Source organism: Lichenostomus cassidix, chromosome 12, assembly GCF_008360975.1.
Source record: "Lichenostomus cassidix isolate B80296 chromosome 12, HeHo_3.0, whole genome shotgun sequence".
NCBI lineage: Eukaryota > Metazoa > Chordata > Aves > Passeriformes > Meliphagidae > Lichenostomus > Lichenostomus cassidix.
In genome coordinates, this window is record NC_139493.1 from 18,650,586 (window position 1) to 18,677,829 (window position 27,244).

At 51.0% G+C, this 27,244-nt stretch overlaps 3 protein-coding genes and 2 long non-coding RNA genes across 6 annotated transcripts in view; 3 read left to right on the top strand and 2 right to left on the bottom strand.

Annotated features, from left to right (window-relative positions):
- LOC146431904 (uncharacterized) overlaps positions 1 to 16,254 on the bottom strand; it is a 32,150-nt gene extending 15,896 nt beyond the window's left edge. The window contains exons 1-7 of one of the 2 annotated variants that reach the window (XM_085073127.1): positions 16,151 to 16,254; positions 15,005 to 15,076; positions 14,818 to 14,916; positions 14,257 to 14,364; positions 13,449 to 13,605; positions 12,567 to 12,620; positions 12,084 to 12,232 (exon numbers count right to left, since the gene is read on the bottom strand). In XM_085073127.1, coding sequence (XP_084929253.1) covers positions 12,608 to 12,620; positions 13,449 to 13,605; positions 14,257 to 14,364; positions 14,818 to 14,916; positions 15,005 to 15,076; positions 16,151 to 16,202 — 501 coding nt within the window. In that variant the 5' untranslated portion in view covers positions 16,203 to 16,254 and the 3' untranslated portion in view covers positions 12,084 to 12,232; positions 12,567 to 12,607. Of the gene's footprint in view, positions 1 to 12,083; positions 12,233 to 12,566; positions 12,621 to 13,448; positions 13,606 to 14,256; positions 14,365 to 14,817; positions 14,917 to 15,004; positions 15,077 to 16,150 lie in introns of those variants that run through there. The other variant, XM_085073128.1, reaches the window with a different exon arrangement.
- LOC146431902 (uncharacterized) overlaps positions 1 to 27,244 on the bottom strand; it is an 83,396-nt gene that overhangs the window by 40,726 nt on the left and 15,426 nt on the right. The window lies entirely within an intron of this gene.
- Positions 1 to 27,244, top strand: part of LOC146431903 (uncharacterized) — a 70,080-nt gene that overhangs the window by 29,554 nt on the left and 13,282 nt on the right. The gene's annotated exons all lie outside the window — the stretch shown is intronic.
- Positions 204 to 27,211, top strand: LOC146431906 (uncharacterized). Its single transcript, XR_014854805.1, has 3 exons — positions 204 to 566; positions 1,008 to 1,115; positions 27,173 to 27,211. It is a non-coding gene; the product is annotated as an uncharacterized LOC146431906 (long non-coding RNA).
- On the top strand, positions 1,837 to 3,011 carry LOC146431907 (uncharacterized). The gene is made up of 3 exons (XR_014854806.1): positions 1,837 to 1,909; positions 2,537 to 2,608; positions 2,913 to 3,011. It is a non-coding gene; the product is annotated as an uncharacterized LOC146431907 (long non-coding RNA).

The following is a 27,244-nucleotide window of genomic DNA, read 5'->3' on the forward strand; positions in this document are numbered from 1 at the left end:
TGAGTGATCCCGCAGGATCGCTGTCAGTGGGAGGAAGGAGCATTTAGCTGTCAGTCTTCTTCCCGTGCGAAATGCCAGCTGCTCCTTCCGCGTGCTCTGTGCAGGCACAGAGAAGAGCAGAGAGGGAAGGTTCTGGGCCCAGGGATGTGCCCCGGGGCTCTGTGCCATGCGCGGCTCCTTTGATGGCCCCAGGGAGCCTGAGGTGTTCCTGCTGCTGCTGCCAAGCCCTGGCTCTGGCTGGGGCGGAGTTTGGAGCGGCTGGCAGCTCCCGGCAGTCCTTTGTGCCCTGCCTGCCCTGCAAGGGGCTCCTTCCATCCCAGTGTGGGGCCACTGCAGGCACGTGGTGCCTCTGCCTGTGCTCCTGAGTGGAAGGCAGAGGTGAGGGAGTGCCAAGGAGGGATCCCATTGCCAAGCTGCACTCACTGACACTCTGGCCTGAAAGAGACATGGAATTGCTTTCCGTTAAGGTCCTCCTAGAAGGAAGAGTAAAGATATGGAAGACAGGAAATCCCTGGAGGCAGCCAAACATCTGGACCAAATGCTGACTGATCTGGAGAAACGCCGTGGTGGGTGCATTTCCCTCAGCCTTCTCCTGAGACGCAGCAGCAGGGCCTTTTGCTGCACATCTGGGCACTCTGTGCCCGGCAGAGCCTTGGAGCCTTGCTGCACCGCTGCTGCTTTCACACCCTGCAGGGCTGTTTCCCAGCCTGGCCTGGCTGCAGCTTCTCCCCAGCCTCTGCAGGGAGGCATTTGGCACCAGCTGACAGGGTGTCCAAACTGCCCCATGGGCCCTGCAGACCCTGAGATCCCCTGCAATTTCCCAGGCTCTGGGTGGAAAAGGCATGGCAGCTGTTTGGAGGAGGGAGGGTCCTGCTGGAGTCCCCAGAAGCCCATCCAATTTTCTGAACCGTATCCATTTCTTGGAAAAGTATTGCCTTCTGAAGATTCCACCTTTCAAAATGTTGAATGCTTCCATCTAATCTGGCTGTGCCCCTTCCTTTCTCAAGTGATAAACGGAATGAATGTGCTGATGGCGAAGTTTCCCGGAGGAAGCAGTGGCTCATTGGCAGCCTCTGCTGAAGGAAGGGAGGCGATGCCAGGCACAGCCACAGGAGGTAATTGCTGGGCCTCTGGGCCTGAGCCCTGCTGAGGCTTGAGCTGCCATCTTTGCTGCTTGGCAGCGCAGGCACAGCCCGGAGCAGACAGGCACAGCACAGACGAATTATCTCGAGAGGGCTCAGGGGACTCGGCTACTGAGCAGTCCTGCTGGGGTCCCTGTGTGGGAAACTCATCCTGAAACCTGGGAGTGACTGCAAGGGGTGCCCATGGTGGGGAAAAGGCAGAGGGTGAGAACAGAGCTCCAGTACAGCCTGAGTGGCCCTGACTCCATCCACCTGGGCTCTAGGAGCTGTCGGAGCATAAGGAGGGAGGGAAGGAGGGAAGGAGGGAAGGAGGGAGGGAGGGAGGGAAGGAGGGAGGGAGGGAGGGAAGGAGGGAGGGAGGGAGGGAAGGGGAGAAAGATAAGTTATAGCACTGCCAGCTGCAGTTTGCCCCAGGGCTTTAAAGAATATTTTTTCTTAATGGGACTGAGATGTGCCTGAATGTCCCTGGGTTGGACCAATTTCCTCTCCAGGGATGTTGCACAGGGCCTGCAAAGAAGGTGGACAGTGGGCAGGAGCCAGCCCAGAGCTCTCCTGGCCCCTCTGCATCTGTGGCCTTGTCCACTGACATTTGGCTCCCATAGCCTTACCCAACGCCCTTGCAGTGCCCAGTGCCCTAAGGCAGAAGGGGATCCCAGCACACTATGGAAACAGTTCTCAGCTGTGCTCTCTTCTAGATTGGGATCGTGACATGGATTATCTCGAAGCCCTGTTAGATGATGGCTTGAAGATCTTGGAGCATGCTGGAGGTAAGTTCTCAATGTCCCTTTTACTGAGACCATGATCAGTGTCAAAGTATCAAGAGCTAACTCATGTGCCATTTCCCTTAAGATCATCTCAAAGCTGAAGGCTTCTGGAAATCTTGCCCTGCTCCCTTCTCAAGCCCTGAGTGATCCCATAGGAATGCTATCAGTGGGAGGAAGGAGCATTTAGCTATCAATCTTCCTGTGTCAAATGCCAGTTGCTCCTTCCGTGTGCTCTGTGCAGGCACAGAGAAGAGCAGAGAGGGAAGGTTCTGGGCCCAGGGATGTGCCCCGGGGCTCTGTGCCTTGCGCGGCTCCTTTGATGGCCCCAGGGAGCCTGAGGTGTTCCTGCTGCTGCTGCCAAGCCCTGGCTCTGGCTGGGGCGGAGTTTGGAGCGGCTGGCAGCTCCCGGCAGTCCTTTGTGCCCTGCCTGCCCTGCAAGGGGCTCCTTCCATCCCAGTGTGGGGCCACTGCAGGCACGTGGTGCCTCTGCCTGTGCTCCTGAGTGGAAGGCAGAGGTGAGGGAGTGCCAAGGAGGGATCCCATTGCTGAGATGCACTGGCTGCCACTCCGGCCTAATGGAGAATTTTGAGCAGTGTCATGGGAGCTGTTCTGTCCTGCCTTTGTTTGCAGCTGAGCCTGTTGGTGAAGGTGATCCAGCTTCCCAAGCCATGTCCAGGACTGAGCCAATGGGAGATGGAGAGGGTAGGTCAAGGCCTTTCTCCCTGGGAGAGCTGCCAGCTCAGAGCTCAAAGTTGGCCAGTGGGGCATCGCTGCAGGTGCCAGGACAGAGCCCTGCATGTGTGTGCCCTCGCCCTGTGGGATCCCCTCACTGCTTCTGCTCAGGATTTGCTACTGTTTGATGAGGGAGGGCTATGGCCAAGCCTCAAATGCCCTGACAATTTTCCGAGCCTTATCTCTGTTTTGGCTAGCATGTCCTCCTGATAGTGCCAACACCCAAATGGGTATTTCATCCATCTGATTCAGCCTTCCCTCTTCCTTTCTCAAGTGATGGACCAAAAGGCTGTGCAGAAGTTCGTTCTCAGAGGAAGCAGTGGTTTATCAGCAGCCTCTGCTACAGGGAGGGAGGCGATGCCTGGCAGGAGCACTGCAGCTAATTGCTGTGCAGGGCTCAGGCAGGCTCAGCCCTTGGTAGGGCTGTGTGGCAGCAGCTCTGCCCCCAGCAGCAGCCAAAGCTGGAGATGCCTTGGCTTTGAGGCCTCTGGAGCACATTCCACAGCCCATGGGAAACAGCACTTGTGCACCAACGTCCCTCATGTTGCAACTTCCTCCCCGAGCTGGCCCTTAGTGCCCAGAGGCCCAAGGCACAGGAGCAGCCCTGAGCAGGATCCCTAGGGCGAGGTCATGGCCAGAGCAATCGCTGGTTCCCACACTGGGCAGGGTCAGCCCTGTGTCCTGCGAGAGCCTGACTCTGTCCCCTTGGGCTGTGGGAGCTGTCCCAGCAGGGCAGGGAGGGTCGGGGCTGGCAGCAGCCGCTGCAGGGATGGCTTTGGCTCGTGTCCCTCGAAGGAGCGACTGCCCAAGCAGCTGTGCTCCCCGCAGGCTCTCCTCCTGGCCTTGTGGGCTTTGTTGGGTGCCACAGCCTGTGCCAAGGGGCGGCAAGGTGCCTGCAGGGCGCAGCACTGGGGGAAACAGAGAGCGTCCTGGCCGTAGCCAAGGCGCTGCCAGCTCAGCAGCAGTGCGCAGCTCGGGCTCACGATCCACGTTGCTCCCGCAGATGCAGCTGGCACCACAACACGTGTTCCCAATGAAGAGTCAGGCATCAGAAGAGACGTCTGTTAGGGAGCACGTTGTTTCCAAGTATTAACACCAGGCCTGGTTTGTTTGGCGCTTCTCATAATTTTGTGCTGTGTCATTATCGGGTATCACTGGAAGCGAAAATAGTGAGTGTTTCATTCGTCTTTCCCTTAAACAGCTTCTTTCCAATGTCTGTTGTAGGCAGGAAACATTCCCAGTAATGCTGCCGTGGACTTGTGGCGACTCAGTGGTTATCCAAATAGCTCTGCTGAGGGTTCTGCTGCTGTCCAGTGCTTTACTTTGTCTCTTCACTGCTGGGCCTTGCCCTGGGGAGCCTGCTTGGGCTGAAGCCAGTGCTGTCTCCCACTGAGGCTGCCAGGCCAATAGAAGCCCCAGGAGCACTGGGCACAGGCAAAGCACGGTGGAGAGGAGAAAGAATGGGGGATGTGATTGCCCTTGAAAGGCAGACATGCTCTGGGGCCACTGCAGGCAGGGGACCCTTCCCAGAGCCGTCCCCTGCTAGCTGGGGCCTTGAGGGGCAGCTGTCCACCTGGGCCAAGGTGTGCCAGCAGCTCCAGCCATGCTGGGGAGCCTTGCCAGCTCTGGGCCCTGCTGTGCAGGAGGCTCCCTGTGTCCCATCTGCAGTGGGGGCCTCAGCCACATCCTCTCTCCACAGGTGCTGCTCTGCACCCTCAAAAGGCGGGCATAACACCTCACTCAGGGAGAACTGGATCTCTCATCGTGCACCTCCCTGTACATGTCCGTTGTCCTGCCCACCGCTGTATCCAGTGTTGATTCATCGGACGCCACGAATACCCAGACCAACCCCAAAGGCCCTGCTCTCAGGCCAGGACTGAAGGAGTGCCTCTCCTGCCAGGGCAGGGATTGAGCCCAGCAACACCTTCAGGCTTCAGCTCTGGTGTCTGGCTGGTACCAGCAGCACTGGCTGAGCTCCTGGTTGTGGCACATCCAGGGGTGGGCAGGCAACAGCTGAGCATGGAGCTCCTTAGTGAAGCAGCGAGCATCTGCTATCTTTTTTTTTCCATTTTGGAACATTTAGAAGTAGTTTTTAATTTGCAGCACTGTAGAAATATTTTGTAGCATAAGCAACCAAATGTTTATTCCTTTTTGTCCCAACAGTTCTGTATTTTTTCAAAGTAGTTTTATAATTATGGAAAAACCTAGAATATTCTGACACTTCTGCAATAAAAAAAGAAATTGCATTTAATTTCTAATCATTAGTCTATCACAGCCTGGACAAGATTGGCACATGAAAGATGAATTATCCCAAGCAGGTTCAGGGGACTCAGGAAGTGAGCAGCCCTGATAGGGTCCCTCAGTGGCACATGCGTCCTGAAACCTGGGAGAGGCTGCAGAGGGTGTCCAATGCTGGGGCAAACGCAGAGGAGGAGAGCAGGGCTGCAGTGTGTCCTTTGAGGGCCTGACTCTGTCCCCTTGGGCTGTGGGAGCTGTCCCAGCAGGGCAGGGAGGGTCGGGGCTGGCAGCAGCCGCTGCAGGGATGGCTTTGGCTCGTGTCCCTCGAAGGAGCGACTGCCCAAGCAGCTGTGCTCCCCGCAGGCTCTCCTCCCGGCCTTGTGGGCTTTGTTGGGTGCCACAGCCTGTGCCAAGGGGCGGCAAGGTGCCTGCAGGGTGCAGCACTGGGGGAAACAGAGAGCGTCCTGGCCGTAGCCAAGGCGCTGCCAGCTCAGCAGCAGTGCGCAGCTCGGGCTCACGATCCACGTTGCTCCCGCAGATGTTATCCGTGATACAGGAACATATGACCCAGGTCCAGTGCGACTCCCAAGAATTGTTTGCCCCCAGGATGTGCGCAAGTCCTGCATGATAGGCACAGTAATCACAATCTTCACTGTGCCACTTGTCCTGTGGTGTTGCTATTTTGGGATCCGGAGGTTCTGTGAGAATAGACAGTAAGTTGTTATTTTTCTCCAAATTTTTTTCCAACTCTGCTCACGACATTTGTAGCCTGACTAATAATCATGCTGTTGTGGAATTGTGACAGTCCATGGTTGTCCAAATAGCTCTGCTGAGGGTTCTGCTGCTGTCCAGTGCTTTAATTGGCCTCTTCACTGCTGGGCCTTGCCCTGGGGAGCCTGCTTGGGCTGAAGGCAGCGTTCGCTCCCACTGAGGCTGCCTGGCCAAGAGCAGCCCAAGGAGCACTGGGCAGAGGCAAAGCAAGGTGGGGAGGAGAAACGGTTGGGGACAAGATTGCCCTTGAAAGGCAGACATGCTCTGGGGCCAGTCCTGGCCAGGGACCCTGCCTGGAGCCATCCCCTGCTCGCTGGGGCCCTGAGGGGCAGCTGTCCACCTGGGCCAAGGTGTGCCAGCAGCTCCAGCCATGCTTTTTCTTTTATGAAAAAATTTCTATGCATGATATTTTGTTTGTTTATTTGTAAATTATGACTCATCTGTTGAAAGCTGGAAAATGATACCATATGTCTTTTATACGAGCAGCTTGGATTTAGAAGCAGAGATGAAATGTGATTTCTTGCTTTCTTGCTAGAAATATGCTGTCTTTTTTAGATTGACTTCGAGCTGAAATCCTGCAAAGTTGGAAAATGACTGATGGTCATCACTGTGATATCCTTGAAGGTCCATTTTTCCTTCTATGATGACTTTCTTCCTTAAGCTATGTGCTGGTGATATTGAAGGTAAAAATAATGTAATACTGCATATTTTAGATACTTAATAGTTTACTTGTGAAATTTTATTGTAGTATCTTGTGTCTAAAACCCCCTCAAAACTAAATCAGCAGGTCAGCTACTGGGCCAGGCCAGCTGCAATTCAGGTTTCTGCAGTGGAAGTGGAGGGTTTGGAATGGCTGGGATAACTTTGAGTGCAGGGGGTTATTTTTCCACTAGAGAGAAGTAAAGCTGCAAGAAGGACTACTATACGTCCTAGTATTCATGGATGTAAAATCAGAGAGAACATCAGTAGAAGCATCTTTATTGGCTGAGACAGAGTCAGTGGTTTCATGTGTGCTCAACAGAAACTGCTGCTTATTGATACCTTTATTTCTGCTAGAATTAGCCAGGAAAGGGATATCAGTTGTAGAAAAACTAACACACGTGATCCATAAGCACAAAGTCCAATTTAATTTTTGCCATCCCAATACAAGCTCAGTCGGTGTAGAGGGGCTGGAGTGGAGTGGGGTGCATGGGTGCAGTGTGTGTGGTGCTCAAGAGCTGTCGTGTATTTAGAACTGGGTTTGTGTTGACACCCATCTTTTCAGGCCAAGTTTAGTGAATGAAAAGCAGTCCCACGTGAGCTGAGCATTTTCAGGAATGGCATTGGGAATGGAAATGGATCCAAATGAGACATAAAGCAGAGACAAGGCAACAAAAGCAGACACAAGGTGAGCATTCAACACAAATGTCGGTCATGCACTAGGCCACAGTGCATGGAGGGAGTTTCCTTTAATGCCTTTCCAGCTAGAGGCTAGAGAAAATCAGCAAGTAATCATTAACTGGCAACTAAATCTAGAGACAGCAACATTCCTAGGATATTCTTAATAGGTTTTTTAAACTGCTGAGCTATTGCTGTTAACTGCCAGTACACGTGAACTAACCTGAATCCCTTACTAAAGAGATGTTTCAGGAAGGTTGTATAGTTTTGCCACAGTAACATTACTGTGATGATTTGATCATGATAAAAGTTTTGTAAACTAGTAAAATGTTGATGTCTTATCTGTAGGGTCTACAAGAGGTTGAGGAATGTAATTCCTGGGGATCTGCTGCCCTCAGCAGAGATGATCACAGTCTTAAGTCGCAGCTGTGGAGTTCCCTTAAATGATGAGCATCTCCTCACTCTGAAACATCATTTGCTCTCATTTTCCTTTTGGTGATTATTTGGTACCAGGGAAAGTGAGCAGAGTGAAACAGTGCCATCAGGTCTCCCCAGAGCCTTCTCTTCCCCAGGCTGGACATTCCCAGCTCTCCCAGCCTGGCTCCCGAGCAGAGGGGTCCAGCCCTCAAAGCACTTTCATATCCCTGCTCTGGATTTGCTCCAACAGCTACATGTCTTTTTTGTGTTGGGAACCCCAAAACGGGGTGCTGTGCTCCAGGTGGCGTTTCACGAGGGCAGAGTAGAGGGGGACTATCACTTCCCTCAACCTGCTGGCCACCTTTCTTTTGATGAAGCTCAGGAGAAGTTAAAGCATTTGTAATTATCTAATGACTTAATTTTTGGGGGGGTTAATTCCTATTTTCCTTGTTATCTTTCTTCTCCATAGCTCCTGCACTGTCCTTTGGCCTGGCATCCAGAATTCAGGTGCTTGTGGAGGTGCATGTGAGCCCAGCTTATGTGAAAATTGTGCTTGCTGCTCTTGCTATGCCAAAGGCCTGCTTTCCTTGGAGCCACCACCATGGCACTTAGTCTGTTGCCTCCGGGAGAATTCATAACTAAACCTTTTCCTGTTAATAAGGACATCAAATAAAGGGTATCCTGCCTGTTTCCTGGGAGCCTGAATTGGGATTTGGAGTGTATGGCTTAGGTAAGGACTTTAGCTATCCTGTGCTTTGTGCAGAATAGTTCTGAATGTTTCTTTTCAGTACATATTTTAACACAAAGAGATTTTACCAAATATGTAGAAATCTGTGTTCTGTTTAGTACCCAGCAAACTGGCTAACTTGTTTTTTGTGACTGGTCTCTGGTGATTTTGGCCTGGCTTCTCTAAGAGGTTCAATTTTCATTTAGAAATGGCAGGAAAACACTCTGTGAGCTCACGTGGAGCCAGTGCTGTCACAGGACAGATGGAGCTGGGACAAATGGCACATTGCTTTTGATCTTAACAAGAAGCCACCTGAGCTCCTCATGACAACAGCCCAACAGACTGGTAATGGATCCATTAAAATTAACTCATCACAAAGCTTTTAACCTAAAGCTCTGACATATGGAACTTACTCAGTTCTGCCATGGAGGAAGGGAGTTTGAAAACAAAGAGGTTTAGCAAGGAGAGCCATGCACAGCAAAACTGTTTGTACTCTAGCAAATTAAGTGTCCTAGGAGGTAAGACCTCATCCATATTTCAATTTTACCCCTCCATGTACCCAAATTCTTGGTCTTAATTCCTTTGTCAGTAGAAAAATATGACAGGGAGGTGTAGATTCTCCTTGTCTTCTTAAGCTGGGCAGCTTGTAACCTCATGTTCTCCCACAAACAATAACAGACAATCTGAAATTTTGTTATGAAACCATACTTTGGAAAGTTTGCCCTGTGTTTGTTTTTGCCCGGACGTAACTTAGAGATTCACTGGAATATCTACAAGCCATGAATATTTGATTTATTGTGGTTGCTAGAATCCTTCCTATTTTACAACTTTTCTGCTGCAAAATTATCTGGCACTTGCAGAACTCTTGCCTTGTGTGGTTCTCCAGTGCTTCTTGCAGAGAAGTGCTTTGGGAAGTAGTCAGGATAGTGCCATGTCCACGTGTGGTGTATGGAGCCCACAGGACAGGGAATTGTCTTTGCTGTGGGCACTGGCTGGTATTCCAACACCTATGTCATTTATTCTGCTGGAATCCTCGTGAAAAAGGTTGTTCTTTGCCATAGAGATTTTTAGTCTACATTTTTTAGCTCAAACAGCCAAAACTTTTCCATCTCACACGTTTCTGATGCTGTTTTTTCCTTCCCAGGCTGTTGCTGGCCCCATGAAAATGTTGCTTGCATTCTGCAGTCCCTATGTGTTGGTACCAAGCTGAAAGTTCTGTGGTGCCCCACAGCAGCCCAGTTATCCACAGGTAAGCCAAGAGCCAGGGTGCAGCTCCGGAAGATCCAAGGGATTCTGACAGATGAATCTCTGTCCCTCCAGAAGGCAGGACCAGTTCTGAAGGTAAAGGGTCTGACCCTGCACCCACCTTTGCATGGCAGCAGCCACCCCATGCTTTGTGAAAGGCACACAACATGTGCCATTCTTAATTCAGCACAATATTTTTGCAAGTAAAAATATTTGTTAAAATTAGTGTTGATAGCACTGGCTGAATCAATCTTATAAAGCTCTTTAAAATACCAGCCTGGGCACAAAATGATTATTTTTTTAATTTTTTTTTTTTTTTTTTTTTCAGTTCTTTGCTTTGGTGCTCAGAGATAATGGAGGAAGGGACAGATTTTCTGTTCAACTTGCCCTTCAGTGTGCAGAGAAAAGAACAGTTTCTCACCAGCTGGTTTAGGAGCTCTAAAAGCAATTGTGGTGTCCCTAATGTGGGGGTGGGGGCACTGCTACAGCCGGGACTGCCCCCCGTTGGGGTTCGTCCGCCCGGGAAATCTGACCTGCCCTCAGCCTCGGGCGCTCGCTCTGTGCCACAAGGCGCAGCGGCTGGCAGCCTGTGCCGGCGCCGCTCGGCTGTCGCCTCTGAGACCGCGGCTCTGTCACGGCGAGGAGAGCTCAGCCCCGGACGAGTGGCAGGCGCAGCGCGGTAGGAACGGGACAAGAGATAAGAGGTTGCGGGAGCGGGGTCTCCCTTAAGTGCTCCTTTACTAAGGGTAACGGAACGGGCACGCGACAAGGACAGAAATCACGGAGACACCCCCGACAGCTCGGCGCGTACAAGGGATTTTAAGGGAGGGAAAAACGGGGCGGAGCATCAGACCATATCCAATCATATACAACTGGGGGGATGATATACAATACAGAGAACAAATAAAACTTTTTAAGGGGAGGGTATAACAAACGAAAACCAATCAATAACGTAACTTGACAGAACTTTCTGGAAGAGGGGGAAGGTCTCAGACCTCAGTACCGCCTCCGGATCCCTCCGAGGAGGAGGAGCTCCACTCACTGGAGGCGGAGTCGACCTGACAGACGGCAGCTACTGGCTCCGGACCTCCCACAGTCCCCACATGTGTTCCCCTCTTTACCGGAGTGCTGTATAGATCCAGAGCCTTGTACATCAGCCTGCTGGTTCAAAAATCCCCCCAACGTCCCTCAGTTTGCAAAACTAAAGGCTTTGTGCTCATTAATATGAAAAGCTATATGGGTGGCCTGCACCTAATGTTCTTTTGTTGGCTGGACCCCAGTCAGCGCTCGCATCTAAATGACTGACCCAGCAAAGAGCTGCCCTTAAGACTGATTTGATCAAAGGGACTGAAGCTCTGTTGAGTGCAAATTCTCTAGAAAAATAAACACAGGAACTAGGAGAATGTTGGTGACAAAAGCAGAGTTGAACCTTTCAGGCTACCTCACTGCCACCTCCCCCTGCCCTTTTATTTTTAATTTATTTGATATTCTGCGTGCCAGTCCTTGTATGAAATGAGCCCTCAGCAACAAGCTGCTGGGCCTCCTCAGTGTGTCCTTTGTGCTCTCTGTGCTTCTGGTTTGGTTTGGCTGGAAAGCTTGTCCATCATGCACTCTGTGCTTGTTTCCTGTCATTCCAATGCACAGCCCTTTTCTGCTGCTTGGCATAGAAATACTCTGAATATTTTATTAGACAACTTACATCTTGCACTTCATGACATTAAATTGTATTAATCAGACTCTGTCATATCACAAGTTTCTTGAACACATTTTCAAGCCTTCCAGCTGTAGCCCAGAGGAAGCTGTTTCTGTCTTGCATCACAAAACTGGCACTTTTTTGCAAAGACAGCCCTTTACAAAGAACTCGTTGCGTGCATTAACATCTGAGGGGCTGCTTTCAAAGACAGACAAAAAACCCATGAACAAACAGCAAAACAACCAAACAACATATTAAAAAAAAAAAGTACTGTATTTTTAGCTCTTGCTTTTAATATTTTCCAAGCTGGCCTCCTTTTCCACTGCAGTGCTTTTCTTTCAGAAAAACACCCTTGCCAGACGATGTGCCTTAACAAGGAATATAGAACTTACACACAATGTATATATTGAAGCTAAACATGCAGAGTTCCCAGTATCACAATCATCATCATTTGTTTTCTGCCTATTTTTTGTCAGATTCATTTCAGAAGGGTGAGGACAGTATCTCAGCTTCGCTGGCTAGTTTAACGCCATTGCTTCCTGTTATCTGCACTTCCTTATGCTGTAGTGCCTCTGCCCATTCGTCTCTCTTGAATCACCGCCTCCTTCACCTGGTTTTTAGATGTTTTCCTGGATTTGTGGGGTTTTTTGCATTTTTTATTTCTTTCTTGGTTGCTGTTTTGTTTGCCTGTTTTGTTGGTCACACTTTGGATTTCGTTATTTTGGCTTTTTTTTCATTTAACAGTAGGAATCAGCTTGTGATTTGTATCATAAACGTTTATGAAGCACAAGCATTGCACATTAGGGTTGGTTTTGTTTTTGAAGTGATCTCAGGCCTAAAAACCCCTATGACTTTGAGCACTGAGTGCTCTCAGAAAGCAAATTGTGCATGAATAGGAAACTTGTAGTTACTATCTCCATTACACACAGAACAATGTAAAGTGGTTGAAATGGTATTTTGTTGTACAAATTCAAACCTTTATTTTGCCTTATTCTGCTGTCATGCCATAAAGTTGTACCAGATTTATCACTGAACTCGGTTCTTCCAGGATGGGGTGTTCAAGCTCATGTGGGACCTGGTGTGTTATCAGGCCAGACACATGATTGCCAAGCATAGCCAGCTCTGTCTGCAAAGAGAACAGGGAGCTACAGCTCTTAGGAACTCAGGGGTTAGTAAGCAAACAGACCAAATCCCTAATTTCTCTCAGTTACTTTACAGGAGTATTTGCTACTGATAGACTTTATATTCCTGTCCAGAGCAGGAAAAGAAACCAAACAAACAAGCTGGCAGTTTGCTTTAGTTATGAAGAGACTCTGTTCAACTGCTCTGCTCCTTGTTTGAATTAAAAGCAGAGCAAAACGATTCTGTTGGTCACATCAAACCCACCTACTTCGGATCACAGTCTGTGAAAAACATGGAAAACAAAGCCTATAAAAAATACTTCATTTTATAGTACTTACAGTTTTCTAATTCAGCCATGGGATAATTATGCCACATTGCCCTATATCAAATACCTAGGGAAATGAATAAAAGTAAGCTAAAAAATAGTGAATTAATTTCAAAAAACAAATGTGCTTCTCCTGTAACAACACTGTAACCATGAAACTTTATGTGAGCTACTAAATAACCACTTTGCTGTCCCCAAATCTATTGCCAAAATACCACTGTGACTATGTGTTACTATTTATGATCACATGGAAAGAGTTTGGGAAGAACTGCACGGCATTTACAGATTGGAGAGAATGTGCAGATTTGTAATTAGGTTCTAAATGGCTCTATATGTGTTAAACAAGTATTTTAAACACATTGATAGTGTGCAGCTCAACGAGCAGAGCCCCTGAGAGGCTGCTGCACTCCCACCCCAAGTGATTTAGCCAAGTTCTTTCACACCGTTTGCTTTATGAGGAGCCTCCTGCACAGCAGGGCCCAGAGCTGGCAAGGCTCCCCAGCACGGCTGGAGCTGCTGGCACACCTTGGCCCAGGTGGACAGCTGCCCCTCAAGGCCCCAGCGAGCAGGGGATGGCTCCGGGCAGGGTCCCTGGCCAGCAGTGGCCCCAGAGCACGTCTGCCTTTCAAGGGCAATCTTGTCCCCAACTCTGGGGCTGCTCTTGGCCAGGCAGCCTCAGTGGGAGCGAACGCTGCCTTCAGCCCAAGCAGGCTCCCCAGGGCAAGGCCCAGCAGTGAAGAGGCCAATTAAAGCACTGGACAGCAGCAGAACCCTCAGCAGAGCTATTTGGACAACTATGGACTGTCACAATTCCACAACAGCATGATTATCAGTCAGGCTACAAATATTGTGAGCAGAGTTTTAAAAAACCTGTGGAGAAAAATCAACAACTTACCGTCTCTTCTCGTACAACTTCTGGATCCCAAAATAGCAACACAACAGGACAAGTGGCACAGTGAACACGGTGATTACTGTGCCTATCATGCAGGACTTGCGCACATCCTGGGGGCAAACAATTCTTGGGAGTCGCACTGGATCCGGGAAATACATTCCTGTTTCACAGGTAACATCTCTGTGAGCAATGGGGATCGTGAGCCCGAGCTGCGCACTGCTGCTGAGCTGGCAGCGCCCTGGCTACGGCCAGGACGCTCTGTGTTTCCCCCAGTGCTGCGCCCTGCAGGCACCTTGCCGCCCCTTGGCACAGGCTGTGGCACCCAACAAAGCCCACAAGGCTGGGAGGAGAGCCTGCGGGGAGCACAGCTGCTTGGGCAGTCGCTCCTTCGAGGGACACGAGCCAAAGCCATCCCTGCAGCGGCTGCTGCCAGCCCCGACCCTCCCTGCCCTGCTGGGACAGCTCCCACAGCCCAAGGGGACAGAGTCAGGCCCTCGCAGGACACAGGGCTGACCCTGCCCAGTGTGGGAACCAGCGACTGCTCTGGCCCTGGGCTCGCCCTAGGGATCCTGCTCAGGGCTGCTCCTGTGCCTTGGGCCTCTGGGCACTCAGGGCAGCTCGAGGAGGCAGCTGCAGCAGGAGGGATGTTGGTGTGCAAGTCCTGTTTCCCATGGGCTGTGGAATGTGCTCCAGAGGCCTCAAAGCCAAGGCATCTCCAGCTTTGGCTGCTTCCAAGCTGGTCAAGGTCAGCCCTGGGGGACGAGCTGTGCTACACAGCCCCACCGAGGACTGAGCCCAGCAAAGCCATTACCTTCTGTGGCACTGTCTGGGATCTCCTCCCTTCGAGTATCAGCGGCTGGCACAGTGCCATCGCTGTCTCCTGGATGTTCTGCCTTCAGCAAAGCCTTTTGGTCCATCTCTGGAGAAAGGAAGGAGGCATAGGTGGATCAAATGGACCATTTCCACATTTTGAGAAGTAGAATTTTCAGAAGGCAATACTTGTCCTAGACATGGATAAGGATCAGGAAAAAGCCCAGGCTCTTCAGGCTGGGCCAGGGACCTCCCTCCTCCCAACATCTACCCCTCCTGATCTCCCGCGGAGACTGGGAAGTTGCAGGGGATCTCAGGGTCAGCATTGCCCTTGGTGCAGTTTGGACACCCTGTCAGCTGATGCCAAATGCCTTCCTGCAGAGGCTGGGGAGAAGCTGCAGCCAGGCCAGGCTGGGAAACAGCCCTGCAGGGAGTGAAGGCAGCAGTGGACCAGCGAGGCTGCAGTGGATCCCTCCCCGCTGTGCTGGGCACAGTGTCCAGATGTGCAGGAAAAGGCCCTGGCTGCTGAGTCTGAGGAGAAGGCTGAGGGAAATGCACCCACCATGCTGTGTCTCCAATTCAGCCAGAATTTTGTCCACTTGTTCAGATACCTCCAGGGATTCCTTCTCTTCTGTAACTTTTTTCTTGCCTCTGTAAGGACCTTAGAGCAAAGCAGTTCCATTTTCCTATTAGTGGATCACACCAAAGCAGTGCTCAGCCCGTGGGCTCAGCAGGGACACACTACTCACCCCTGCGACGAGAGCCAGGTTTGTGCTCAGCAACCAGAAAAGGAGCTGGAAAAGTCCTCCCTGCAGACACACCTGTAACTCAACAGCCAGAGAAGCTTCTGGCACCTGGTTCTTGCCAAGTTGCCAATGATTATTCTCTGAGGGGAAGTTGAGAATTAACTGCAGGGGGCTCCCAAGCATTCCAAACCCTCTTGTATCCCTGCTGCTGGAGAAGCCTTCCCAGTACCCTCATCTAGAAGAGAGCACATATCAGAACTGTTTCCATGGTGTGCTGGGATCCCCTTCTGCATTAGGGAACTGGGCACTGCAAGGGGGTTGGGTAAGGCTGTGGGAGCCAGATGTCAGTGGACATGGCCAAATCTGAGAAGGGCCTGGGGTGCTCTGGGCTGGCTCCTGTCCACTATCCACCTTCTTTGCAGGCCCTGTGCAACATCCCTGGAGAGGAAACTGGAACAGCCCAGGGCCTCTCTTGGCTCTCTCACTTCCACAGAGAAACCCTCACTAAAATGCAGCAGGCAGTGTCACAACTATCCCTCCCTCCCTCTCCCAGACAGCTCCCACAGCCCAAATGGATGGAGTCAGCCCCCTCAGGGCACACTGGAGCCTTGGTGTCTTCCCCTGCCTTTTTCCCATCATGGGCACTTCTTGCAGTAACTCCCAATTTTCAGGACATGTCACGGACACAGGGACCCCAGCAGGACTGCTCAGTAGCTGAGTCCCCTGAGCCCTCTCGGGATAATTCATGTGTGCTGTGCCTGTCTGCTCCAGGCTGCTCCTGTCTGCATTGCCAAGCAGCAGAGATGGCAGCTCAAGCCTCAGCAGGGCTCAGGCCCAGAGGACGCAGGAGGGTGAGAGGTTCCCTCCAAACCCCTTCTCACTGTAGGAACCAGCCATGGCTCTGGCCCTAGGCTTGCTCTAGGGATCTTGCTCAGGGCTGCTCCTGTGCCTTGGGCCTCTGGGCATTCAGGGCAGCTCGAGGAGGCAGCTGCAGCAGGAGGGACGTTGGTGCACAAGTCCCGTTTGCCATGGGCTGTGGAATGTGCTCCAGAGACCTCAAAGCCAAGGCATCTCCAGCTTTGGCTGCTGCTGGGGGAAGAGCTGCTGCCACACAGCCCCACCAAGGGCTGAGCCTGGCACAGCAATTACCTTCTGTTCCCCTGCCTGGCATCGCCTCCCTTCCTTCAACAGAGGCTGCCATTGAGGCATTGCTTCCTCTGGGAAGTGCCGCCTTCAGCACAGTCTTTCGGTGCATCACTTTAGAAAGGAAGAGGCACAGCTTAATCAGAAAGAAGCATTTCCCATTTTAAAAGGTGGAATCTTCAGAAAGCAATACTTTTCCAAGAAATGGATAAGGTCCAGGAAATTGGATGGGCTTCTGGGGACTCCACCAGGATCCTCCCTCCTCCTAACAACCACCACTCCTGATCTCCCCGGAAACTGGGTAATTGCAGGGGATCAAAGGGTCTGCAGGGCCCATGGGGCAGTTTGGACACCCTGTCAGCTGGTTCCAAATGCCTTCCTGCAGAGGCTGGGGAGAAGCTGCAGCCAGGCCAGGCTGGGAAACAGCCCTGCAGGGTGTGAAAGCAGTAGTGGAAAGGCGGGGCTGCAATGGATCCCCTCCTGCTGTGCCGAGCACAGAGTGCCCAGATGTGCAGCAAAAGGCCCTGCTGCTAAGTCTCAGGAGAAGGCTGAGGGAAATGCACCCACCATGCCAGCTCTGCAGCTCACTTAGCATCTGGTCCAGATATTTTGCTGCCTCCATGGATTTCCTGTCTTCCATATTTTTACTCTTCCCTTTAGGAGGACCTTAATGGAAAGGAATTCCATGTCTCTTTCAGGCCAGAGCGGCAGTGACTGTAATTTGGCAATGGGATCCCTCCTTGGCACTCCCTCACCTCTGCCTTCCACTCAGGAGCACAGGCAGAGGCACCACGTGCCTGCAGTGGCCCCACACTGGGATGGAAGGAGCCCCTTGCAGGGCAGGCAGGGCACAAAGGACTGCCGGGAGCTGCCAGCCGCTCCAAACTCCGCCCCAGCCAGAGCCAGGGCTTGGCAGCAGCAGCAGCAGGAACACCTCAGGCTCCCTGGGGCCATCAAAGGAGCCGCGCAAGGCACAGAGCCCCGGGGCACATCCCTGGGCCCAGAACCTTCCCTCTCTGCTCTTCTCTGTGCCTGCACAGAGCACGCGGAAGGAGCAGCTGGCATTTCGCACGGGAAGAAGACTGACAGCTAAATGCTCCTTCCTCCCACTGACAGCGATCCTGCGGGATCACTCAGGGCTCGAGAAGGGAGCAGGGCAAGATTTCCAGATTCTTTCAACCTTCAGACGATTGTAAGGGAAATGGCACATGAGTGAGATCTTGCCATGTTGGCAGCGATTATTCTGTCAGGAAAGGGATGCTGTGAACTTACCTCCACCAAGCTCCAAGATATTCAAACTGTCATTCACGAGTTTTTCCAGATTATCCATGACACGATCCCAATCTAGAAGAGAGCACAGATTGCAACCATTTCCATGGTGTGCTGGGATCCCCTTCTCTCTTAGGCCCCTGGGCACTGCAAGGCGGTTGCGTAATGCTGTGGGAGCCAGATGTCAATGGACAAGGCCAAAGCTCCAGAAGGGCCTGGGGTGCTCTGGGATGGCTCCTGGCCACTGTCCACCCTCTTTGCAGGCCCTGTGTAACATCCCTGGGGAAGAAACTGGACCAGCCCAGGGCCCCTCGGGGCTCTCTCAGTCCTACAAAGGAAACCCCCTGTAAACCCCTGGGGAAAAGCATTCCCAACACGTTCCAGGGGCAAGAGGCCTCTGTCCCAGGAAAGGGGGAGGCAGGCTGCTGGCTCACCTGCTCTCCACGCTCCCACCGGAGCAGCCTGGTCAGCCCTGGCATGCAGGGCCACTGCCAGGAGGAGCAGGAGGACAAGGCGCAGAGCAAGGGCCATGGTGCCTTGCCCTCAGCCAGTCCCACAGCTCTTGCTGCCACCACTGTCCTGACACCGCTGTATCAATGTCAGCACCGCTGCTGCCACTGCTGCTGCAACAGTTGTGGTCAAGGACTGACTGGTCGGTCGTTGTGGTGCTGTGCAACCACAGGGCTCTGTGACCTCTGTGACCTCATGGCCCTGCTGTGACTTCATGGCCTTACTTGTAGCCCCAAAGTATACCCCCGTCTGTACTAATGAACTGCTTTGATTGTAAATCTTTGGCTTCATCAAAAGGCCATTGCTTAGCAAAGATTTTTCCTTCTTTTTTTTCCTCCATGCCTCCAACCTGTGCACCTGGAGATGCTCCTGATGGCTTCCCTCTTTTCCTGGATATCCCCTTCGAGAAGCTCCATGCCCAGATATTCCTTTGTAATACATAGAATCACAGAATGTGCTGAGCTGAAGGGCGGCCCAGGAGGATCCTCAATTCCAAGTCCTGGCCATGCACAGGATCATTCTCAAGAGTCACACCATGTGCTTGAGAGTTTCCAAGGGATGGGCTCTGCCCAATATGCCCGCTGTGCCCACAGGCCTGGCCCAAGGCTTTGCAGGATGCTTCCTCTCTGCTTTGCTCAGCCTCAGCCCAGAATGTCCCCTTAGCTGTGGGGGAGCCTTAGCTGTGCTGAGAAGACTAAAAAACACCCTGAAAGTTAATCCTGCTGTGCACCTCATGAGGAATCCCTGCACACTTTAGCAGAGACCTCATGGCTGGAGCTGCTGGCACACCTTGGCCCAGGTGGACAGCTGCCCCGCAAGGCCCCAGCGAGCAGGGGATGGCTCTGGGCAGGGTCCCTGGCCAGCAGTGACCCCAGAGCACGTCTGCCATTCAAGGGCATTCTCGTCCCCCACTCTTTCTCCTCTCCACCATGCTTTGCCTCTGCCCAGTGCTCCTGAGGCTGCTATTGGCCTGGCAGCCTCAGTGGGAGACAGCACTGGCTTCAGCCCAAGCAGGCTCCCCAGGGCAAGGCCCAGGAATGAAGAGACAAAGTAAAGCACTGGACAGCAGCAGAACCCTCAGCAGAATTATTTGGACAACCACTGAATCGCCACAAGTCCATGGCAGACTTACTGGGAATGTTTCCTGCCTACAACAGACATTGGAAAGAAGCTGTTTAAGGGAAAGACGAATGAAACTCTCACTATTTTCGCTTCCCGTAATATCCGATACCGACACAGCACAAAATTATGAGAAGCGCCAAACAAACCAGGCCTGGTGTTAATACTAGGAAACAATGTGCTCCCTGACAGACTTCTCCTCTGACGCCTGTCTCTTCATTGGGAACACGTGTTGTGGTGCCAGCTGCATCTGCAGGAGCAACGTGGATCGTGAGCCCGAGCTGCGCACTGCTGCTGAGCTGGCAGCGCCTTGGCTACAGCCAGGACGCTCTCTGTTTCCCCCAGTGCTGCGCCCTGCAGGCACCTTGCCGCCCCTTGGCACAGGCTGTGGCACCCAACAAAGCCCACAAGGCCGGGAGGAGAGCCTGCGGGGAGCACAGCTGCTTGGGCAGTCGCTCCTTCGAGGGACACGAGCCAAAGCCATCCCTGCAGCGGCTGCTGCCAGCCCCGACCCTCCCTGCCCTGCTGGGACAGCTCCCACAGCCCAAGGGGACAGAGTCAGGCTCTCGCAGGACACAGGGCTGACCCTGCCCAGTGTGAGAACCAGCGACTGCTCTGGCCCTGGGCTCGCCCTAGGGATCCTGCTCAGGGCTGCTCCTGTGCCTTGGGCCTCTGGGCACTCAGGGCAGCTCGAGGAGGCAGCTGCAGCAGGAGGGATGTTGGTACACAAGTCCCGTTTGCCATGGGCTGTGGAATGTGCTCCAGAGGCCTCAAAGCCAAGGCATCTCCAGCTTTGGCTGCTGCTGGGGGAAGAGCTGCTGCCACACAGCCCCACCAAGGGCTGAGCCTGCCTGAGCCCTGCACAGCAATTAGCTGCAGTGCTCCTGCCAGGCATCGGCTCCCTCCCTGTAGCAGAGGCTGATGATAAACCACTGCTTCCTCTGAGAAAGAACTTCTGCACAGCCTTTTGGTCCATCACTTGGGAAAGGAAGAGGGAAAGGTGAATCAGATGGATGAAATACCCATTTGGGTGATGGCATTGTCAGGAGGTCATGCTAGCCAAAAACAGGGATAAGGCTCAGAAAATTGTCAGGGCATTTGAGGCTTGGCCATAGCCCTCCCTCATCAAACAGTAGCAAGTCCTGAGCAGAAGCAGTGAGGGGATCCCGCAGGGCGAGGGCACACACGTGCAGGGCTCTGTCGTGGCACCTGCAGCAATGCCCCACTGGCCAACTTTGAGCTCTGAGCTGGCAGCTCTCCCAGGGAGAAAGGCCTTGACCTACCCTCTCCATCTCCCATTGGCTCAGTCCTGGACATGGCTTGGGCAGCTGGATCACCTTTACCAACAGGCTCAGCTGCAAACAAAGCAGGACAGAACAGCTCCCATGACACTGCTCAGGATTCTCCATCAGGCTGGAGTGGCAGCGAGTGCAACTCAGCAATGGGATCCCTCTTTGGCACTCCCTCACCTCTGCCTTCCACTCAGGAGCTCAGGCAGAGGCACCACGTGCCTGCAGTGGCCCCACACTGGGATGGAAGGAGCCCCTTGCAGGGCAGGCAGGGCACAAAGGACTCCAAGGAGTTGCCAGCAGCTCTAAACTCAGCCCCAGTGAGAGCCAGGGCTTGGCAGCAGCAGCAGGAACACCTCAGGCTCCCTGGGGCCATCTGTGGTGGTGCATGATACCACCTCAGGAACTGCTGGGGAGCCAAGTGGTTCCAGTTCAGCAGGGCTTCACTGGTGGGAAACATCCTAGTCTGAGTAACATGATAAGTCCCTCCCCAAATTATGTAAATCCCCCTGGCTGTAACCTAACCCCTGACTCCATCCCTCCCTTCTCCCATAGGTTGTGGTGTTCCCCCCGCCTCCTCTCCCCTGATCCCAGGTGATCCCTATATTTAGGGACACGTGGGGTTGTTCTCCCTCTTTCACCCTGGAACCCTCTGGAATACACATCTGGAATATCCCGCTGATTGAGCCTCTGGATTCTTTGTCTCTGGTAATGCATGAGCTATCCGGCTCTCTGGGTGAGTGAGAATCTGTGCCTTACACCGGCACGGGTGTGAGAAGGGTCTCTCTGTACAGCACCAGAGCAGTGCTGGCTGGAGTGATCTCTCGACAGCCTTAGAGACACTTTCAGTAAACGCAGAGCCCTGATTTCCACTCTTCCTCCCCCCCTGCGTTAGCCATCAAAGGAGCCGCGCAAGGCACAGAGCCCCAGGGCACATCCCTGGGCCCAGAACCTTCCCTCTCTGCTCTTCTCTGCGCCTGCACAGAGCACACGGAAGGAGCAACTGGCATTTTACATGGGAAGATTGACAGCTAAATGCTCCTTTCCCCCACTGATAGCAATCCTGCGGGATCACTCAGGGCTCGAGAAGGGAGCAGAGCAAGATTTCCAGAATCCATCAACCCTGAGATCACTTTAAGCAATGCAGCACCTGAATAAGCTCTTGCCATGTTGACAGCGATTCTTCTGTTAGGAAAGGGATACTGAGAACTTGCTTCCAGTAAATCCCATTGATCCAAACCATCATTCATCCAAGTTCCTGGAATAGCATTGCCAGCAATCTCATCTAGAAGGAAGCATAAATGAGAACCATTTCCATGATATGCTGGATCTGCTTTATGGGCATTGCAAGGGGGTTTGAGTAAGGCTGTGGGAGCCAGATGTCAATGGACATGGCCAAAGCTGCACAGGGGTTTGGGGAGTTCTGGGATGGCTCCTGGCAACTGTCCACCCTCTTTGCAGGGACTGTGCAACATCCCTGGAGGGGCAGCTGCTCCAGCCCAAGGCCCCTCGGGGCTCTCTCACTTTCACAGAGGAAACCCTCACTAAACCCTTACTAATGCCCTGGGTAAAAGCATTCGCAACACATTCCAGGGAGAAGAGGCCTCTGTCCCAGGAAAGGGGGAGGCAGGCCGCTGGCTCACCTGCTCTCCACGCTCCCACCGGAGCAGCCTGGGCAGCCCTGGCATGCAGGGCCACTGCCAGGAGGAGCAGGAGGAAAAGGCGCAGAGCAAGGGCCATGGTGCCTTGCCCTCAGCCAGTCCCACAGCTCTTGCTGCCACCACTGTCCTGACACCGCTGTATCAATGTCAGCACCGCTGCTGCCGCTGCTGCTGCAACAGTTGTGGTGAAGAACTGACTGGTCGGTCATTGTGGTGCTGTGCAACCACAGGGCTCTGTGACCTCAGAGCCCTGCTGTGACCTCATGTCCGGGACAGGATTGTGTGGGAATGTACCTCAGGGCTAGGATTCTGCTTTCTTGGGGAGGGAGCTCATCCTGCCCCACAGCTCTGTCCAAGGACTGTGACACAGTCTGAGCCCAACTGATCTCACAGATTGTGGGGGTGAAGGGATGGAGAGCAGCCCTGCTGAGGAGGACTTTGGGGTGCTGCTGGGTGGCAGGCTGGACATGAGCTGGCCATGAGCACTCACTGCCAAACTTATCCTGGGCTGTATCCAAAGGAATGTGCCCAGCAGGCTGAATGTCGTCATTCTGCTTCTCTGCTCTGGTGAGACCCCACCTGGAGTACTGCATCCAGCCCTAGGTCCCCAACAGAGGAAGGACATGGTCCTGTTGGAGCAGGTCCAGAGAAGGAACCAAATGTTCCGAGGGCTGGATCCGCTCTGCTTTGGAGACAAGCTGGGAGAGCTGGGTGTGTTCAGCTCCCAGAAGAGAAGAGAAGAGAAGGCTCAGGGGAGACCTGATTTCTGCCTTTCAGTACCTTAGGGGGGCTTGTAAAAAAGATGGGGATAGAGTTTTCAGTAGGGCCTGTTGTGACAAGACCAAGTGGGAATGCTTTTAATCTGAAAGACATGATTCAGACTAGACATAAGAAAGATATTTTTCACACTGTGGGTGTTGAAATCCTGGAACAGGTTGCCCAGAGAGGCGGGGATCCATCCCTGGAGATATTCAAACTCAGGCTCTGAGCAGTGTGATCTAGTTAAAGGTGTCGCTGCTTCCTGCAGGACTTTGGACTAGATGGCCTTTACATGTCCCTTCCAAACCAAGCTACTCTATGCTCCTGTGCACCATCAAAGTGGTGCTGGATTAATGCTAGGGTAACAATGCTGGCACCTGTAATTTGGTAGTTGTGCCATTTAGCGATGGGCCAGACAGTGAAGTCTGCAAATAACACAGTGTGCTAAAGAAGAAACAGGAGAGGAATATGGCAGGAATATGGCTTCCAGTTCAGATAAAAGAAAAAATGCCAGCATTTTGCTGCCCAATTTTTGTTAAGAATAAGGAATGTCCTGGAGATCTCTTCATGTGGGTGCATTATTGGCTGTACCAGTGCTTGTGCTGTGTAAAACAGGTAAGTTCTTACAGCTTCTCAGCACATTCATAGCTGGGTAAACCCCAAATATTACACTGCTCCGTCTCTACTTTCTTCCAAGTAAAGGCAAATGTACCTCATTCTTCTGTGGGGCATATTCATCTATCCACGTGCAAATTCTCCTTGCCATTCACACAATGCTGACTGGCTTTAATCGGACTGTAATTAAGACCTACCTCTCACTGTAATTAAGGCTGATACATTGTGAGGCAAAGTGTTGAGTAATTAGTCCTGGTGTCTGGCACTCTAGAGAGTTTTTCTGTAATGAAGTGACATTTGAAGACAGGTGTAGCAATACCATTCTTCTGGCATACTAGAAATTAAAAATCAGCCTTCGAAACTGGATTTTATTTGTTACTGGCTTATGGCAGGAGATCCATGTTTTTAAGATTTAATGTAGAACCCCAGGGCATTACCTTACTTTGAAGTAGCTCTGCATTTCACAGGCATCTATACTGGTGAAGTATAAGAAGATTTGAAGGGTATTTGTCCACCTGGAGTCTGAAAGTGTAGTTTTTTAAGCTGTTGCTGTTCCCTTGCAAGTTTTATAGTGCTGGGGGCCCCATGTGCTGCAACCCTGTGATGCTGGGCTGGTTCTTGTTCAGCACAGGTGAATTAAAATATGCCCCAGTGTCCACTGTCACAGTGCTTATCATCTCCTCCCACCTTTCACAGGGCCTTTAACCACTGAGTTCCACAGCAGAGAGAGCAAATCACCCCTTCCTGGGGCTGTGGCTTCTCATTAACCCAATCACCCAACCCAGGAAATAAAGCAGGACTGTAATGGGAAACATGAGGCGAGCGATTCAAACCAAGAGCTTGGTAATTTTGTGGTTGCAATAGTTGCTTCAGCTCCAACCTGGCCCTAAGTGTTTTACAAATGCCATCACTGCACAGCCAAGTCTCCTGCAAATATCCATCACCTCATCCCTGGAGCACTGCAAGTGGTAGAAAAGGACCATCATCATCCCTCTTTCACACTACAGGCTAAGGAAACTGCAAAGGAAAGTTTTCTTAGCAGCTGAAGAGACCTGGAATGCTCATGGCAGACCATGAGGACACAACTAAAGCACAGGTCCCATAACTCCTTTTGTCCTTGTTTTAACCTTGAATTCTATAAATATTAATGGAATTCTATATCTAATTCCATATCAACTTTTTCAAATCTAATTCCAGCCAGAATTTACCATTTGTGGTGGCTGTTTTGTCTGCTCCATGTCGCTGTTGAGCCGCTAGCAGAGAGAAGAGTCCAGTTCTCAGTGGCAAGAAGTAAAGACCTTTATTGTTTTGATTTCATCATATATATAGAGTTTTCAAAAGTCACCCAGATTGGTCAGTCAGAAACCTCCCCCTAGGCCTGACTGGCCAGGTCTGCACCGTCCAAGTCTTGAGACACTGTTTTTAATAACATCCAAACCTTATCTTTATTTATAAAACACAAAAGGATTTCTCATGGGAAAGACCTGTGCTAGCCACAGCTCCATATCAGAATTCTCACATTACTATCTGTTTTCTCAGTTTATTCTGAAGTTGAATTAACTGAAGGACCAGCAACTGCCTTCTGCTTCAGAAGAAATCTAACTGCTTTTAGAATATGTTTGTTTTTTACATGTTGCAGTTTGGAAAACATTAAAAAGATCTGAAGTTATTTAAGAAGTAGGGAAGACAAAAATATAAAGCTCTGTCATGCAAGTGATTGCACCAAAACAATTTCTTTCAAAAAAAAATCTAAAAGAACTCAACGGCCAGAATATAAATGTAAAAGGAATAAAAACATTATATCAGCAGGATACATGGTCCTTCTCTGTTGAGTAGGATCCCAAGTACGTACCTGAAGAGATGCATAAAATAGAACATCTTGTACCACAAAAACTTATGTACAAATTTTTCTGTACATCTGCTTTGATTTTTGAGGGTTTGACATACTGTTGCCTCTGAAAAATGAATATTCATCAAAAACATTTTTTAAAAAGGGCTGATTAACAGAGATGAGCTACAGTTTTAAACCTCCTGAATGAATGATTTTGTTGTCCCTTTCTTCAGATGCCAGTTATACATTGCAGCAGTAGCACAGGACATACCACAGCAACATTCTTTGCTTGTGAAGAGCACTTTCAACCCTAAAGAGTCCTTACAATACCATGCCAGAATTGGTGGTAGGTTTTTATAGGCAGCTCAGAGAAATACAATGTATGCCCAAGAAATCTTTCCATCCATAGTCACAAAGCCTGGTCTCTGTTTTGGCTTTATAGGTGGAATTTCTAATAACAGCAGTTTGAAAGTTGAGGCATTTGATGATGTTTTGAGATGTTTTATTCATTTAATAATGAAATAACTGTGGTTCAATACATGTAGATAGATGTGTGATATTCTTCCACACAATATGATGACACTCGTTTAATGTAACAAACATTTTATCGTTGGTGACATCAACTACAAGAACTGCCCATCATCCAGTCATCTCTGAGTGTGACTGCTGTCACAGGATTGGGACACAAAGTCCACCCCTCCCTGATTGCTGCCCCCACAGTTTCTCACCACGATGGCTTCCTGGTGCTGAATATGTCTCCAGATTATCATATTCAATCTACAGCATTTCCTCCCAGATATATTAGTATGTGCAACATCTTCCCTTTATTCTCAGTGTTAAATCTTTTCAACATCCTTTCTTCCTCCTCCTGCTCATCCCAGGAATTTTAATCTCTGAGGTCCAAGCTCTTCAGCTGCCTCACAAACATTGTTTTAATAGAGACAAGCATCCATGCAGCGAGCAACAAATCAGGACTGCGGCTGTGAAGCTTGAAGCAATGTATGTTTATAGCACTAAAAACAATAATCCATTTCTCAGGTTAACCAAGCATTTCCCAAATAACTCTACCTATCCTCAGGGATGTTACAAAAAGGATCTTAGTAACAGTTGGGAGCGGGGAGAGAGAATGTGATCAAAATTAAAAATAAAGCTTTCTGAGATCTTTATACTCCTATAAAAACAGAGTCAAAAATTTTCATATATGGAACTAAGAAGTGAATGGCAGATTGTCAAAACAATTGCTTGGGGAACGAATAAATCTAAATAAGAAGAAATTTACCCACAGTTTTGTAAGTAAACCATCATGCTCAGAAAAAACGGGACCTGCTAAAACCAAAAACAATAAGGTTGTTCCATTTGTCTCAATAAAAAAAGAAATCACTGCGAAGAAACACAGACCCTCAAGACCGTTACTATATACAGGAACCTCCAGGTATTTGGAATAAACGAAGGAAACTGTAGTGTGCAATTCACAGAGGTAATGTGGAATTTATTGGTGGATTCTTAGCAAACTTCCTGACTGCAGACTGGAAAAGCATAAGGGCTGTCAGACCATGTGTAGGCCTTTAGAGCAGTGTGATGGATGCTTCTGGGACCAAGTGCAGAGAAGAAAAGCAGTGCACAATTATTGTGACATTCTCTTTCCTGGCTGTAGACTTTTTGACACAGTCCATCCCCTTGGGCTGTGGGAGCTGTCCCAGCAGGGCAGGGAGGGTCGGGGCTGGCAGCAGCCGCTGCAGGGATGGCTTTGGCTCGTGTCCCTCGAAGGAGCGACTGCCCAAGCAGCTGTGCTCCCCGCAGGCTCTCCTCCCGGCCTTGTGGGCTTTGTTGGGTGCCACAGCCTGTGCCAAGGGGCGGCAAGGTGCCTGCAGGGCGCAGCACTGGGGGAAACAGAGAGCGTCCTGGCCGTAGCCAAGGTGCTGCCAGCTCAGCAGCAGTGCGCAGCTCGGGCTCACGATTCACGTTGCTCACAGAGATGCAGCTGGCACCACAACATGTGTTCCCAATGAAGAGATGGGAATTGGAAAGGTTTCTATGAGGGAACACG